General features: G+C 37.7%; 1 protein-coding gene across 3 annotated transcripts in view; it reads right to left on the bottom strand.

Annotated features, from left to right (window-relative positions):
- Positions 1-1,191: 1,191 nt before the first annotated feature.
- The window catches only part of LVRN (laeverin), a 39,129-nt gene continuing 22,314 nt past the window's right edge, over positions 1,192-18,006 (bottom strand). Inside the window, exons 9-20 of one of the 3 annotated variants that reach the window (XM_062604474.1) lie at positions 17,937-18,002; positions 16,696-16,865; positions 15,180-15,256; positions 14,042-14,181; positions 12,500-12,555; positions 11,079-11,232; positions 10,009-10,103; positions 9,006-9,113; positions 4,588-4,758; positions 4,118-4,258; positions 2,830-2,905; positions 1,192-1,433 (exon numbers count right to left, since the gene is read on the bottom strand). In XM_062604474.1, the coding sequence (XP_062460458.1) occupies positions 1,287-1,433; positions 2,830-2,905; positions 4,118-4,258; positions 4,588-4,758; positions 9,006-9,113; positions 10,009-10,103; positions 11,079-11,232; positions 12,500-12,555; positions 14,042-14,181; positions 15,180-15,256; positions 16,696-16,865; positions 17,937-18,002 (1,401 nt within the window). In that variant the 3' untranslated portion in view covers positions 1,192-1,286. Of the gene's footprint in view, positions 1,434-2,829; positions 2,906-4,117; positions 4,259-4,587; positions 4,759-8,309; positions 8,329-9,005; positions 9,114-10,008; positions 10,104-11,078; positions 11,233-12,499; positions 12,556-14,041; positions 14,182-15,179; positions 15,257-16,695; positions 16,866-17,936; positions 18,003-18,006 lie in introns of those variants that run through there. The other 2 variants (XM_062604475.1, XM_062604476.1) reach the window with 2 other exon arrangements.

The raw sequence follows: 18,006 nt of genomic DNA on the forward strand, positions 1-18,006 counted from the left end.
ATTTTTCTTTGCAGCCATTTGGGAGCAGAGGAGATTCATTGCAGCCAATATGGCAATGTTTTCCTTAAATGTATTTAGAGGCTGCCAGTGATAAATTCTTTTTATTAACAAGGCTGCTTTTTGTTCCTTGTCTCCTCACAGTGTGGTACTTTTAACTTCTTGGGTTTCCTGCATTCCATATATCTTTGTTTTCTATGTTAACCTGAGCACCAGTACAGTAATTTTGTCATAATACTGTTACTCCACAAATAAATAAATTGCATGGACTAAGGATCCCATACTTCTTCAACCAGAAGCTTCTATTGTTTGCTGATACTGATAGACTGAATTCTGTCTGTCATCTGCAAACTGCTGTGTAAGCAAGATGATTAACCCTGTGTCTACATCAGAGAGAAGCTTAGTGCAGTTAAGAACTTGGTGATGTTCCAGAGGGCTTAGTTTAGACTAGTGGCATTCTAGTGCCAAAGACAAAATGACCATTAAATGGTGGTGTCTGTCAGTTGCACACCAGGAGCTCATAATCTCTTAGATAAATTTCATCCAAAAAGAATACAGTTCAGCCCACTCCAAGACTGTCCTGGGGGTTGAAGCATGCTAAACAGAGACAACTAGGAGGATCTCTTCAAAAGCACATTCCTAATCAAACACAAATGTGAATGTAAACAATACATTATAAATGTACACAGTAAGTACAGATCTGCTAAGGAAAAATACAGTTTGAAAGCCAAGGCATTCATTTGTTACCATTAAAATTTGAGGTTTCTTTAGTCCTTTCCTCCCTGCAGCTCTGGAACCATTCTCAGACTTATACTTCATGGCACTGTTCTGAATTATTGTCCTCTTAGCAATTTACAAACACAGAAGTGGAGAGAGACAGATTAAATGACTTGCCCAAGATCACAGTGCAAATCATAAGCAAAACAGAATATAAAACTTTTCCAGCTTCCTTTTGTGTTTTTTGCCACAAATTTGTACCACACTTTTCATTTTGTTATACAGAAAAACAAAAAGGACTTAGGACTGAATCTATATGTTAGATTATTATTAGCAATACATCCTTACTAACAACTCATCCAGTAGGAAATTAATTTAGTGACAATATGAAAATATACCTCTCATTTATTTTGCTGAATATTTACTTTGTGAATTATTTTAGCCTTACTTTCCAGTTGGGAAGAAAACCACAGGACCCACAAAAATGTGCTTTATCTTTAATTACATCTTAAAACAAATACCAAAATTCTGGTGAATCACTCTGTAAAATATACTGCAAGTTGTTCTTCACATCAGTCATCCAGATTTTTCTGTAACCACTTGGCAACTTTGATTAGCAGTTTTCTCCTTTCCATATTTTCAATTTTTGTCAGCTCCAGTAGTAGAGTAGTAGCCACTCTCTCATCCTCTTCCAGTGTAGCATTATAAAAAACCTGCAACTGAAGAAATAAACACATAAGCTTGGTTCCTGTAACTTCACATGCAGCAAGCAACTGTGTACCTGACAGGTGAGTTAGACAGAAGTGCACAGAAAAGGGAGAGACTAAAGAGGGAATGGGGTGAGCTTACTGATTTGCAGATCCTTTCAAATGCAGCCAACTTAACTAGTGATGGCAACACACAGTGTCTAGGACTAGTTGGATAACAGAATCCTCTTGTGCTGCCTTTTCTACAATCACAGAACAAGAAATCTTTCCTATCAGTCTAATAAGCAGACAAGAGGCCTGAAGAATAACAAAGAAACATAGGGAGGGGAGTGGGAAACCAACAATAAGAGAAATTATATTGACGTCAGCACAATAACCAGCAACCTGATACGCCAGCAGCCCAACTTATGGTACATGATCATGGCAAAGGTGATCTCTATAGGCAGATTTTAAAGAGGAAAATAAGACAGCTTTTGATAATATTTATTGGGTCTGAGTTCCAGATCTGAAGGTTAATATAAAGGCTGGCATTGGGCTATTGCTTTTGCCATCCCAGGGAGTTAACTTGTCTCTAAAGAAGAAAAAAAAACAACAACTTACAGTTCATGAATGTTGAAGAGCTATTTCTTTGACTTTGGGAGCTAACTCTCAGAATTGCTGTCATTAGCATCCCTTCTCAGTTACTTGCTGTATGCACGCATCACAACAGCAAAAAAATGAAAGCAAAACTTTTCTTGCAATGACAGATACTAGGTATACGGGGCTGGCACAGAAACATGGATCACATGCTGACAGCACAAAAGTTGAGTTGTTGAGGAAAGAAAATAATATTTTGGGAAAAAATCTGATAAGACTTGGAGTGGAGGCAAAAGAGCAAGAAAAGAGTATGAGATGAACGGTGGTGATTTGTCACAGGCAGTAATGTGGATTATTGCAGGGAACAAAATAAGACAGCCTAGAGCCACCTCACACAGATTTCCACTCTTCAGCAGGTTTCCCAAAGCCCATTCCCTTTTTCCAGATGTACAGCAAACCAATTAGAAAATACTATTCATGGGCTTATCTGGGCTGCCACATAGTGAAAAGGAAAGAACTGTATCACATGTGTAGGCCACCACTTCAGCACACAGGCAGGCAACACTCTTACACTGTAGCCACGCAGAGCAGGACAATGTCTATCACTTTACAAAAGCTGACCTTCATGCCATGCTTAACAACCAACTGCACACACAGACTGCAGGGCTGTGGGTGCATGTTCACATGCTTATTTCTCAAATGAGGAAGTACAATTTTTCTCTATGTCTCGACACAGCAACATTGTACAATATATTTTCTTTAAAAAGCAAGAAATTTAAAAACCTGTACTTACAAATTGGCAATAAAGTTAAAACTAACTCCTCTGATTTACCTCTTGGATCTGTACATCTGTATTGACAAATCTTCCCATGACTTTTAATACATCATGTAATAATTCCTTCCCGTACCTGTAACATTTAGATGAAGGTCCTTCAAACAGCATGTTAGCAAACATAACAAATTTTATCTCAGTTGAAAATATTCTCACTATTTAGTTATTATTTACCATGCTGGAAATATCAACTAAGCTAAGTTTGCAACTGTGTGCTCTTTTTTCCCCTTTTAAAGAAATAAACACTCAATTTAGACATTAAAGCAGGATGAAACACACTAATTACACTTCATCTTTATTTCACAGGAAGATCTGGTATTCCTACTTCAGTGAAGTGAATTCTTTGCTTAAAATCAATAGTCTTTGTGAGCCCATACAGCCAAACTGAGCTAGAAAGGCTAACCAGTATGATTTTAACAACTTGGCATTTCTGTTGGTATCTTGAAGATAATGTATAAATTAACACCCACACTATTCTTTTAGTTTGAAAATAATGGGTCAGTTTCCCAGCAAATTCCTGATCAGTATAGAACACAGAAAAACTCTGTAAGGGAACAAACTGGTGTGACAGAAATCTGCTACATCATGCCTTTTCTAGTGTTAGCAATAAAGATACACATTTGAATGCTCCTAGATTCTTGGTCACACTACCACTAAAAAACTGCTGATGGACTCCTCTGCCACTGAAGACAGCAAGAATGTACTCTCAGAGCCCAGCTGCTTTTCACCATTGCCAAGGAGTGAGGGAGTCTTTGAACAGATATGAAAATACTGTTTTGCTTGAGACAAGTAGCCCAAGTTCACCTGCAGTTTACCTGCATTAGTTCAGGGAGGCTGGAGATGGGTTAGGACTTAAGTCAGTGAATATTAACTGTAGCTGGTCTTTGTAGTGCTTGCAAACCTGTAAGCTCCGATCCCCCATACTTTCTTTGGAGAAGAGATTACAATCTTACTCCAGCATTTTACACACATGCTTGTGAAATGTTAGTGGATAAACCCATTTCTAAAGTCAGATTTTCCAGGAAATTTAACATTTAAAAGGACTAAAACAGTCATGGACAGGCTGTTTTTGAACGTACTGTGTCTTCTCTGACATTAAGCCCTTATCAGAGTTGAATTCTCTGAAAACCCTCCTCTGCATACTTAAGGAATTGCATCAACTATTACAAAAAAAAAACATCTCTGGAACAAAAATCTGCACCTGGATTTTACAGCTCAAACATAGAGATGGAGGAAGAAGTCGAAGAGCCACAGAAATAGTCAGCCCAGAGCTGGTTGCTTACCATACCTTTCATTTAAAAGTGGCCAATTTTCTGTAACAAATTCCCAGGCTATACGGTGCCCAATATCCTTAGTCACTGCATATAAGATGATGACTGAAGTGTAATTGGCAGAAAATAGTGTATCACTGAGTCCATATTGCAAGTATCTGTTAGAAAAGAAGGTAATAATTGTACCTATCACTTGTTGTTTAACAGTGATGATCTGGAAATACTCAGTTCAGGAAAATTCCTGCTTCAGCAAATACCATGATGTGGAAGGTTACACCAAAGTTGGTGTCAGCCTGAAATGTGTACTCAGCTTGGGTTTTGTCCTTACATCAGTGAAATCTCCTGTTCTTACCCACTGACTCTTCACTTAGCAGTAAAATTAGGGTCTGTCAGGATCTATGTTCTTATCTGTGTTACATATAGACAACCCCTCCACCAGACAACTCTGTGTTCTATATACACAAAGATATACTTTGATCAAGGTCACCTGTGAAGTAACCATGACTCTTTGGCACAGCTCATGGCAGACAGCAGGATATCTTTATCTTCCTTTGTGGAGTCAGTACGGTTATACATTTCCCATGCAAAATTCCATTCTTTATCACTTCCCACTGCAACACCATAGCAGCAGACCGGTCTTCTAATTAAAAAGGGAATTCTGCAAAGCAAAATGTATTTAAGAGGTACTGTATTGCTGTAAAGTCAAAACCAACAATTAACCCATTAACTGAAAAAAAAAATACAACTAAAAGTTGCATAAGGAAGGAGATATAAAATAGCAATCTAAATAAAGCCAGGAAATTTTATTGCTGTATAAATTATTTAAATGTTTTAAAAGCATGCAGTTTAAAGGCAAACCAAAAATGTTTTTTAGAACAGTTGGAACAAGCTATTTTGTGTATGTACAGTGTCAATGCCACTTTTCACAGTCTAAGAAGTGGATCACATCATTAGAGCATATGGCTGCGCATAGCATCACCCCAGACAAGCCTTTTCAAAGCTTCTCCAGTGAGTGCATCCAGAAGGAAGAGCAATGTGCAGCACAAACAGAAACAGAAAGGACATTTCTCCAAGCAACAGGCAGCCTCCTGTTTCTCCCACACCAAAGGAGAGTCCTCAACATGCCCATTTTCATAACAGAATCTAAATGTGAACATTATCAGTGTAATACTCTATGTGCAAAGGCTTGAACGGAAGATTTCTCTTGTGGCAATGATGTATCTCTGATATTAAGATATTGTCAGTGCTTTCCAGTGATAGCAATGTATTCTACTGTGCAGGTGTCTGAAAACAGTTTAAATTAATGACTTTTTTGACTAATTCTCTGTAGGAGAATGAGTCCCATTGCTACAAATGAAACATTTAACTTCCCGATGGCATCCTGTTAATCTGGTTAGCGTTACTTAAGCCCAAGATTGTAAGCAAGAGGTATAAAAACTATCTTCCATTAGGTCAGAAGAGAGACTTGGAAAACAAGGTAAGTTTCTGGTCACAAAAGCTATTCTTCAGGCCCCAAACTGGAAGCAGCACATTCAAATGTAAACATAATTTGAGAAAAATTCCTTTGAATTTCAGTAGACTATGTTAGAGAAAATGGGAACGATACCAGCAGTATTATTCAGAGAGAAGTCTATAGGACAGCAGTCTTCAGAGCAAAGGTAGAGACATGTATGTTATAAACTCTGGAAACTTAACTACCGGAAAGGAGGGAGAGAATCAGGTGTTTTGCATGGCAGACATTACTTGTTAAGAACTGAAAATGCAAAATGCAGGGATTTTGATTGTCATTTTGTGGGTGAAGAATTTCACTGGCATAATAACTGAAAACGTGGGCAATTTTTGTGTTTACTGGAAAAAAATCAGTTTGGATTCATTTACCTGGATATGTGCTGGATCATAAGGCATTTGTCACCAAGAATGATGGTTACCAATATTGAGAGATTATGTCAAGGTAAAGAATAGTCCCATGAGAAATCCTTTTATGAGAGATCTTATTTGAGTAAAAGGTCTAGTAATTTGTTCAATAATCATTTCATAATGCTGCAGAAAGAGGCCATGGTAGGGTAATACAGGGTAAAGCTGTTTTGGCTAAGATACAGCTATTTATTTTGCTACTGCAGCTGTTCCAATTGTTTCATGAAAATACTGGTTGCTGAGTGTGAAGCTCTTGTGAGTGAAGAGCATACAGGCTCTCTGTACCATCTGGCTGCAGCTCTGATGTTCAGCATTCAAGGCAGGCTGTACAGGAACCTTACTATGGGGCAATGGTCTACTGGCTGGTAACACCTGTGGTGGTTTATCTTGTATAGATCACAGAGGAAGTCCACTGTGGACCAGAGGGACTTTGGAGCTTCAGGTTATGAGGGGTGGGGATTATTAATCTTGATATTTTCACTGGGAGTCGTTGTGTGGTTTGATATTACTGGCTTGTCAGGATTCTCTTATTTCTGGATCTTGGGGAAGATACAAAGAGATGCTGGGAAGAAAGGTAGATTATTTTACATTATTTTCCTACAGCTAATGCAGAAGTGACATGGTGATTTCTTAAGTTTTGAGGACAATGGCAGCATACAGTTACCTTTAGTAAATAACTAAATTGTACAGCAACATTCTCCCTCCCTCAACAGACTTCTTTCAAAAGAAGACAAGCCAGAAACAGCACCACAGAGAATACATTAATTTATCTGGCTTCACTTCACGCCTATAAGCAAAAAAGAGTAAAACTGAAAAACTGGCTGGGAATCACAGCTCTTGGCTTGTTATTTCTGAGGAACAGATAAAAATGCACCATATCAAGTCCAGTTAAGTTCTACCAGGAGCTATTTGGAAATGTTCAGCTGAAAGTTGGTCACCTTATCTTAAAGGGAAAAGCATTGTATGTGTGCAGTTCTAATGTCCTCAACATAAGAAGGACATGGAATTGTTTAGGACATGGAATTGTTGGAGCAAGTCCAGAGGAGGGCCACAAGGATGATCAGGGGACTGGAGCACCTCCCATATGAAGACAGGCTGTGGAAGTTGGGGCTGTTCAGCCTGGAGGAGAAAAGGCTGAGTGGAGACCTCACAGCAGCCTTCCAGCATATGAAGGGGGGCTATAGGGATGCTGGAAAGGGACTCTCCATTAGGAACTGTAGCAACAGGACAAGAGGTAATGGGTTCAAACTAAACAGGAGAAGTTCAGATTGAATATAAAGAAGTTCTTCACTGTGAGGGGTGATGAGGCACTGGAATGGGTTGCCAGGGAAGTTGTGAATGCTCCATCCCTGGCAGTGTTCAAGGCCAGGTTGGACAGAGCCTTGGGTACATGGTTTAGTGTGAGGTGTCCCTGCCCATGGCAGGGGGTTGGAACTAGATGATCTTAAGGTCCTTTCCAAGCCAAACCGTTCTGTGATTTTACAGTTATATCCTTCCACAGACATGAGAATCCTGCTGGGTTCCACATGTGGCAGAACAGCTATAGTGTACTGTTACGAATATTCCTCTCAGAAAGGAGAATGTAAGAGCATCTATTCATAAAGTTTACTGTGCCCTATTCATTTTCTATCCAGCATATGAAAAGTTTCCTCTTTAAGTGAACAGGAACTATGATCTGTCATTTGAAACATAAGAAGTGTCCTATCTCCTATGTTTTCTTCCTTTAAAACATGGTCTTTTTTTTACACTTAATAAAATTCATAGCTGCATTTTCTTCCTCACTTACAGCTATGTGAAGTGTACGGCTGTAAAGTCCCTTTGAACTTATCTCAGTGCCAGAAGGACAGTGATATTAATCTTCTCCATGTAATTTAAAACCAGCTCAGCTGATACATTTCACAGACTTTTCAGCTCTTCAAATCAGATAAGGTATGTAGTATTCCTCCAGGAAAAAAACATTTCAAATATTATTTATAGGGGAAGATCGGTGTCTGTTTTGAGAACAGCCTGAGAATTCAGGATAGCATTGTTGCTTTTAGTATTGGATAGTAAGAATATTCTCTCTGGAACATAACAGCATGTCTTTAGGCTATTTGAACTTTTCAGCTTAACCGCAAAGTAAACTCTGTTTTTTTTTTTATGAGGATGATCACTATGAAGCTATTTAAAAACCCTCAAACATAAATGTACAAGTTCATTCTACTTAGCCAACTACATATATCAACAGATATACAAGTAACAACTAAATATTTATTACAACAAATAAAAGTAATAATAAACTGTATATTCACTTACCAGTGCCAATACAATTTGACTATTGCATAGAAAAACATCAAAAGAAAGGGGGAGGAAAAGAGAATAAGAATTTCAATACATCATAATTTTTCTTTAACAATGTAGTGCTCATACAGAAAGTCTGCTCCTGGTACAGCTCAGCCTCTATCCTCACAGACCAGAAACCTGACCACCAGGCTCCAGTATCAGCGTAAGAACTGACAGCTGTTCCCAGCACCTCTTTATGTGAACAGAAAATATGCAAGGCAATTTGATGGGCTCACCATGGGTAGATGCCTGTATCATACACGCATCATTTCACTCAGTATTTCTAAAAGAAGCTTAGAAACTGAGTTGTTATATGGTACACCTAAGGCTGTACTGCAACAAAGGGACTGGGCAATACGTGATAGTGGACATAATCTGATCACCTATTTACGTGGCTAAACAGATTTTGGTCTTCATGGCAAAAAAAGCTGTATCCTCCAGCCTGTAAAGTCTATGAAAAAGCAATAATAGTAAAATCATCATAAAGTTTAGATCAGGGGAAGAGGAGGAGGCTGGGGGGCACAGCTAGGCATAAATTCTGTCCTTCTGTCAAGGAAGAAAAGCAGTGTACAGGAGCATTTCTCTTTCTGCTTCCCCTGTGTAAGAGCCCTTTAACTTCCCACCTCACTTACACATGCACACCTCATAAGAGCACATCATCATTCTTACTTGTACTCAGGGTTGTCCATCCACTTAGCGTACAGTTCAGATGACAGGTTCAAACAGTCTTGGAGACCCAGCCAGCACGCTGTTGCAAAAAGCTTTTCCAAATACACTCTTGAAGGGAAGCCAAAAATATCAAGAATAAAAGATACGTATTCTACATTTGGAGTACCTGAACTGTGCTTGACCAGCACAGATTCACAGAATCACAGAATCAACCATTAGGGTTGGAAGGGACCTTTGGAGATCATCTAATCTAACCCTCCTGACAAGCAGGGCCACCTACAGCAGGTTACACAGGAATGTGTCTTAAGTGTGTTTTGGATATCTCCAGAGAAGGAGACTCCACAACTCCCCTGGGCAGCCTGTTCCAGTGCTCTGCCACCCTCAGTGTAAATAAATTCTTCCTCATGTTGAGGTTTCAGCCATTAACCCAGAAGAACCTCTACTAGAAACAGTTGAGGTTTAATGAAAAATAAGAATTCATAAACAAATAAATAAACTACTAATAATAATAGTTGCAACATCAACATTCATGGACATAAATGAGATTATGAATGTCCTATAATTTTTTTTTGTTTGTTTGTTTCTGTGGTTTATATCCCTATTGGGAGTTTTAAGAAACTAATTGCACCTAGTCCAAATCACTCTTACATTCAAGACTGTGGCTGCAGTGGCCTTGCAAAATGAAGCATATTAAAGTTCTAGTGATTGATCCATAAATCACATCTAAAATTCATTGCTGTCAGGTTTTCGCCAACTAGCAGCAGCCTGTTGAGCCTATTCTCTTATCAACAAAAGCTACTACCACTTAGATCATTAAACTATCATCTTTTATGCTCACTAAATAGAGCATCGTAAGTAACACATTCCTACAGGACAATAAAAATAAAAATTCAGTTACATTCAAATCAGTTTGACCATTTTTCCTGTATTGAAATTTAGAGGCAAACTACAGTGTATCAGATCCATTCACATCAGAAAAAATTTTTGAGAAAAGAATACTTACTGAGCAAAATAGTCATCTTCCAAAGCGTCAACATTTTCACGAATAAAACCTGCATAATAATGGTATATTGGCAACATTCTCTTTAAAAGGTATTTCTTTTAAAAGAAGGGAAAGAAAAATTACTTTAATTTATACGCAAGTTTTTATTTTACTGTATTTTTCCTTATTTTCTCAGATTTATCTTAAATATTTACCACTATTAATTTCTTAACAAAACACCACATTAAAATAAACTATATAAATTGGGTCTAAAATTCAATACACCTGCACATCCGTTCAAACTGGGAAGTTACCATTTCACATCACTAGGACCTTTAAACTTGTTATGAAAGAAAACAAATGCTCATTCTCAGGCAAAAAAAAAACCAAAACAAAAAAAAACAACAAAAAACAACAGAAAAAGAACGTCAATACTTTAGAAAATACGTTAGAAAATACATTAGAAAATACTTCTCACATATTTTAAACATGCCTTTACTTTAGAATTTAAGAGAACTACTACTGTGGGGTTGTACTTTAAACAGAAGTGAAATCTTCAAGTAGAAGTGAAGGAAATAAGTAAGACAGTATCATCTCAGGTAGCTCAAATATGTGAAAGAATTCTCTCATTTAGTATACAAACCCAATCCTTTTTTTCTCTCTATGAAGACAAACTGGACAGCAGTACAAACCACACAGCACATACATACTACATGCCCTTTATACATAACAGTGTTACTCCTGTTACTTACCACAGACTATCTATTACTGACTGATAGCTGTATTTTCCAGATCCCCAGTTTTTCAAAAACCGAGGATCAAGGTTAATAAAAAGAATTTTATATATCTCTGCTTTATAATAAAAATTGCTTGAAGTTCAATGATATTTTTATCATTAACTAATATATACAAATAAGTACCTCCTTCTATTAAAAAAAAAGAAAAAAAAAAGACAAATCATGCCAAGGGAGCAACAAGAACTATCACCCATCATAGTCATCATTACTTTCTTGAGAATTTAAAAAGCATTCATTTTAGTCAATTTATTTAAAAGGCCCAGTATCTTTGCTAACTAACAAAAAAGTCGATACCTTTAAAAGTGGATATACTTCATAGTTTTTCAGAGTACTTTCCCAATTCTCGGGTACTAGGTTTAACAAAACTATATTCCATATGAAGAGTTCATCTTCTCTGGCAAGGTACTTTGTTAGTTCAAGTGCTGTTTCAATCTGAATATATCCAAACCTATTTGAAAATGAAAAACCTCATACTTGAGTATATTTAACCACATTAATCACCTACCCTGAATGTCTGTTTATTTATGAAACTGACAAACATCAGAAAACTGCATGGAAAGTAACCTAGAAGAAATGTTGGAAAAATAGAGCTAACTCTCACGTTTATTACAGTGCCACTCTCAAAGTAATAGGACAATCATGGCAGTAAGCATGGCAGCATGCAAACTATTTTGCTTGTGCCTTCAGGACAGAGCATAAGCACATTTACAGCACAAGCACATTTACAGCACTCATCAGTCTAACTAGAACAAAATGAAGTAAAAGAGCACTGGTATGAGTTTTAATACGTTTACATTTTTATGGTTTAAACAATGTATTTTCATTACAGGTTCTTTCGTAGAATATAAATTACCGTAAAAAAACAGTTTCATTCACATGCACATTATTTGTGGAATGAACAACTTCAGCATGGCATTTCTGTGCCTCAGTATGGAATAAGCACAGAATTATTTTTTTCCCAATTAAATTCCAATTCAAGCCCTCTCTTCCAGGACAGAAACATTCCTAGTGCATTTACACAGAAGCACAGTTCTACACTTTACAGTTACATTCCTTATTAAATACTAATTTTGAGCTTTCTTAAGAGAAAGGGCATTTGTATGAGAGAAGAAATGAGAATTTTTACTTTCTCATCCGAGGGCTACCTCCACAGGCTCTGAGGTGGTGCAGTATGCTTTGGCCACCTCCTCCCTTAGCTTGCACATCATAGGTGTCTGATGCCTTTGTGACCTCTGGCACATTTAAGGCACAGACATATGTTGCTTCTTCAGCTCCCTACAGTACTGCTGACCTCTCTAGCACCATGACATGAGCAGCAGAGTCATCCATCAGCTGGGGAAATTGAAACATTATTAACAGTGATACAGGACATCATAGCTGAGCTAGCTGAGAATAAATTATGAGAAATTCAGAATTTCATTCAGAATCTTTCTTCTGTTACAACAAATAGAGGTTAGTCCTTAAAAAACTCATGACAGTGCCATTACTTAAAATATTTTCTAAGAGTTGGAACAAAACTTAGAAGAAATTTTGAAAGAAATAGCTCAGCACTGACAGAAGAATGGATTAAATGCTTAACTCTCCCAGTGTTTTGTCAAAACAGCTGTTGTTCTTATGAGGCACATAGGGGCAGGGATGAACAAAGCAGAAGTAGCAATGTTGAATATAATCACATAGTTCAATCATTTTCTATGACATACTCAAAACATACTTACTGTGTCAATGCAAAAACATCATCTATCAGCTGGAACCTGCTGACAGCAGGAATAGCCTGCAGAGAGTATTTATGGTGGTGTTAACAGATCTAAAACATGTCATTAAGAGTTTTAAAAAGCTTTACTATGTTTCAGAAGGATAAGATATTTTTTCTAAGCCAAAATCTTCTACAAAAAGTCGTAAAATGGATCCTGCACTTTAAGCTGAAATTACATATGTGCTTTTAGGGGTGTTTGTATATATAAATATATAGCTACATAATATAAATATACAGCTACAGTACATTAAGCATGGAATTTCAAGACCCCTCTTACTTGCATGCTGAAATTAAAATTAAAATATGGAAATGCTACATTTCCTAAAAACATCCTAGTTCTATCATTTTGATACATTTTTAACTTCTGATGCTTCAGTTCAGAGCGCCTCCTCTAATTAGTCCACAGCAAAGTGTCTGGCACTATCATGAATTAAATGACTGAGGCAGAGCTATGGCCAAACCCCTGCCTACAATTTGTGCTCTTGTTAGGACTGTTGGTCCCTCCTCATCTCCTCCCTGCTTCCATGCCCTACAGCTTGACCGCTGCTCGAGAGATCCTTCCCACTGACTGGTGCCAACCAAGTCAGCACACACCTAATTTCCTACTGCCTTAGATCTGCTGTGGAAGAAAATAGTCTAGAAGAAAGAAAATCAGTGTGCCGTAAAAAGGTTTAACCACACCCCATGTTCATATCACCGTCGTTTCCTGACCTTCCTGAAAGCTTACACTTTCTCACTGTTCTTAACAAAACCAATGGGTTGACATTACTACTGGAACCTCTGGCTCACTCCTGGGTGAGGCAACATTAAAAACCATCCAACCCCATATACAGCCACAGATATAGGCTGTTCTGTACCACTTTCACCTTCAGCCCAAACTGTGGCAAGTCAGAGGTATCTATAGTGTCTATAGAGGACTGAAAGAGCACAAGTAGAACTGATTAGGACTTCTGAGAAAAATCTAAAAAAAAGAAAGAAAAACTAAAAAAAAAAAAAAAAATACCCAAAACAAAAGCAACAAAAACAAACAAACAAAAACCAACACAAAAAACAACCAAAACCACGACTTTTTTCCTGGAATTACACTGGCAGAAATACTGTGATTTGTGGAAATGTGGAAATAAAAAGCTTTTTTGCAGCTTTCCTTCTCCATGGTTACCTAACAGCAGATAAAGCCCAATCACACATGCATACCAGTAACTAACCCTTGAGCCAAATTTAAGATACTGAAAGAACCATTAGGTGTTAAGACAACTTTGAAGACAGAATGCCATCTCATGTTGTTATTTTTCATGCATATGTGAAATTACTTGGGCCTGTTTCTCTCCCACTATGAAAGGCTTCCAGTGACTTCAGTGGTGCAACAGTGGATCATTTCTTCTTATTTGATAACAAGTTTCTCACTATTCCAGGTTTTCATCAGTGTGGTTACTAGTAAGAACTGCAAGAAGAAACACATGGAAAGAGTCTGTTTATAAGCCTGAGAAGAGAAATATGATCTTACCTTTGGATCATTTTCAAGCAAGCGTGCTAATCTTTTTAAGTTTAACTGATCGTAGTTTACTCTGTAGTATCCATTTAAATTTACATTCAGCAGGACCCAGTCATGTTCTGATTCTGATACTTGCATTTCAGGAAACACTTCTGTAAAGTGACATAAAGTGTTTCATTTTATTTTCTGTGCACTGCTAAATTCTCTTCACAAGTTAAATGAGATGGAAAAGTGGCACATGACAGATAGTAGCTTAACCATTTAAAACCAGCTAGAATATAGCACTAGCAGTACTTCCTCTCTAATAGCATACTGGTTCAAAGCTGTGCTAATCATCAAGAGCACTTTCAGATACAGCTAAGACAGCAAAACTATGCTCCTCCACTACCAAGGCTGAGTGAAATATGTTCTACCATATCAAAACCATCCTTCTAATGTGCCTTTTATTGCTGCATGGATGTCTCAGGGCCAGTGACCAGCACTATTACATGAGCAGAAGTGACAAATATAGACATTGCCTGAGGAGCCCTCAACCAGCAGGACAGGCTTTTAACACTGTACAGTGCAGCACTGAATGAACATGCTTGGCACTGCTTGGAGCTTTGAGTTTAGTATGTTTAGAAGTATGATTCATTAGCTCCTGCAGAGCTATTTACAGCAACAAAACACATGCAAAATCACTTTTGAAATGTTTCCTCTTTATGTATTATTATGCCACTGCAGCAATTATTCCTAAATTCAAGTTAACACTTTGTTTATTGTTGAATTGAAAATTCCTCATTTTCATTTTCCAAAAGTACTGTGATGAACACCTCTTAAAAACATAACACTTCTCCACCAGAAGAGAACTCACAGGAGTTCTCAAAATAGTAACTGAATTTAAAATTACCCTTAACATTTCCATGTTTGTAAAGAAACATCTGGTTTATTTATTCATCAGAAAGTCAAAAATAAAATTATTTTTTAAACTAAAAACATAAATGCAAGTTCCTTGACTGAATAGTGTCTGATAAGTTTGCTACATGGCTTTCAAATACAACTGAAATGTGTTTTATCTCCTTATTCGATTCAAATGCATCCTATGTAGAGAAGAGTTAGCTGTGTTTTTATTAGTTTGGTTTTAGCATGCATAAACAAATACATTACTTACTGCTGCTTTTATCTAACCACATTAAGGGCTGTGATGATCCATTTCTCATCCAAGAAATAGGAATAATCCATGTGTTACTTAAATAAAAAAAAATATATATAATTAATTCTTAAGCTTAAAAATACCCCCCTCTCAGCTTATGCTAAACTAGACTGCAAATGGGTTCCTCCTTACAAGAATCTCCATCTACCTTCTCTCCTCTGACACACAAAACCTCATCAGATGGTGGTACCTACGCTGAATCAGTACCTAGGATCACCAGAGAGTTTAAGCATCTAGAATACTGCCCGTATTTGAACACCACTGTATCTCTGTGATATGGCTTTCCTTCTTCAGGCAATAATTTTACAGCACTTCATCCTATTTCTGGAGAATATAAAGCTGCTTTTCAGAAGGGTGTCCACTAAAAAAAGCCCCCAGCCAGCAATACAATTGTAATTCTGACAGCTGTAATTTCCTTTCTGAGGAAATGTAAAACTCCTGGGGAAAACAGAGGAAAGCATCTAAACCTGAAAAATTCTGCAATACATAAAATCATACAAGCATAGAATTATAGAATGGTTTGGGTTGGAAGAGACCTTAAAGATCATCTAGTTCCAACCCCCAGCCATGGGCATGTCATGGATTTTCTTATATTCACTTCATTCAATTCATGGTATTGCCTCTTGCTAACTCAGTAAGGATTTAACATTTGTAACTTGGGACTCCTTATTTGAGCTGACCACAAGCACTGAATGGACTCCAAATCCTGGAGCCTGGGAGCAAAGTATGGTTCTTGTTAAGATTTCTTCTGGCTGCTTGTATGACCAGCAATAGCAGCCAGGGGAAAACTACTTCGGGTTTTGCTCTCCTTTATACTTTTTACCTGTGTGAGAACTCATCTCGTGGGCCCTGTCCATTCATCCCAACACTCATGACAACTGCTGAATTTCATGAAAGTTCAGACTTTAGCCATAAGTTTCCAAAGTGGGCAGCTCCTTCTATCACCATTTTTAGACATCTGAATAAGCAGCACAGCTTCCAAACGGACCAGGCAACACTCACTGACAGGAACTTCAGAGCTGTGTGTCAAGTACCAGACACTTTCCTAGAAAGTGCTTAAATGAAACCTCTTTATCTTTGCCAAGCTGAAGAGACTAGGAATACGTGCGCTGTAAAGAAGCTACAGCATGGTTCATCCAGGTCCCCAGTCTGCACAACCAGGGGAGGAGGAAAGAAGAAAACACCAGGCAAAACTCCTGCTCTGCAACCTATTCCTGCCCTGTGTCTGTCCTTACAAAACCATTATGTGGCTGGAAATGTCACTACTCCAGAGGAAAGCAACCTTTTAGCAAAGCAAGCGGCTTGCAGAACTACTGCAACCTCCAGTCTCCAACAGATTTTACTTCGTTGCTTGTGACAAGAAAAAAACCATAAAGTTAAAAAATCAGACAGTCAAAACATAATGTCCTAACCGAAGAGTCTCCTGCAAAAAAATAGGGTATAAGCATGCAATAAAAACACAAACTAAACATACTTGTAAGAATCAGTGCTGTTTTCATTCTTTTTATTAAGAAATTGTTCCTGACTGATTGTGCCAGTGGTTAGATTTAATGTTAAAACTGGAAACCCATTTTGGCATGTCCAGGAATCCATTATTTGTTTTACAGACGCTGGCAACTGAACTTCATTCTGTGCATCTACGACCTGCAAGAGAAACAAGAATTATAAACAGTTACGATAAAAAGGTAGTTACTGATACTGCTTCAGCAACACTCTAGGGGTTGTTCTAAAATATTAGAGAAAATACAATTGCTTAGCTGTTTACTGGCCTTCAATTCATGCAAAAAAAAAAACCAGTGTAACAAAGTCCAAATGACATTATTGACATTATAACAAAGACAGAGTAAGCCTTTTTAAGAATTATGAAATACTGAGATGATATTTCTCATTCTTATTGCTAACCTGCATTCTGACTGCTAACCTTTCTCAGTGTTAGTATGTTTACACACCTTTATGGCTATGACAGACCTGATTTGTTGATTTCATTCAAATAAAACTGCCATAACAGAAATTTTTAAGTGACTACCTAATGAACAAAATTAATAGTAAAGGCAAACTGAAAAATCTACTAAGCTGTAGCCCCAACTAGTGTGAATCGGTACAGGCTCTGTTAGTTTAAAAGATGTGGCAGCCTTGCATGCCTGAAATTGTGGCACCCTAGTTCTTAACCTGAGAATGAGTCTGCAACACAATGGAAGCCTTCTTTAGAGGACCAGGAAACTGGGATTTTAATAAATAAACCTATTATTTGCACCTGTTTTCCTATTCAGATTTCTGCCAAAACCAGCAAAGGGTGAAAATATTGAACTGCTGCCCTGGGTATAGACTTTGCTGGATCTGTGACTTATCAGCATCTTAATCATCAAGCCCAGAGCATCACACACTCTGATCTGGCAATGCTTAGACCCCAGAAGAATAGGATATGCAATTTCATGTAGGCTTACGCAATCTCCATGAAACCCAAAACTCCACTGGCCCTGAATTCCCATCTCATCTCTCTACTCCTGTACTTAGCTTCACTGGTCTCAGGTGCAGTAAAGCAGCCAAATAAACACTTTTGAAGACATTAGCCAAAAGAGACAGCAAAGCAAGTGTTATGCAACAGACTGAACTAGGGATACCCAAAATCCAGTGCAGTCTTCTACAAATAGTATATGGCCTAAATTTGGACTTTGACAAATACCAGAGCAAGAATACTAGAGAAAAAATGAGTACCATCTGTATGTAGGTCCAGAGATCATCTTGGTTAGCATTTGAGAAAGAAAATTCTTTCAGATACAACTGT

Source organism: Pezoporus occidentalis, unplaced genomic scaffold, assembly GCF_034315485.1.
Source record: "Pezoporus occidentalis ecotype Australia unplaced genomic scaffold, CSIRO_AGI_Poc_V1 ctg86, whole genome shotgun sequence".
In the NCBI taxonomy this organism is placed as follows: Eukaryota; Metazoa; Chordata; class Aves; order Psittaciformes; family Psittacidae; genus Pezoporus; species Pezoporus occidentalis.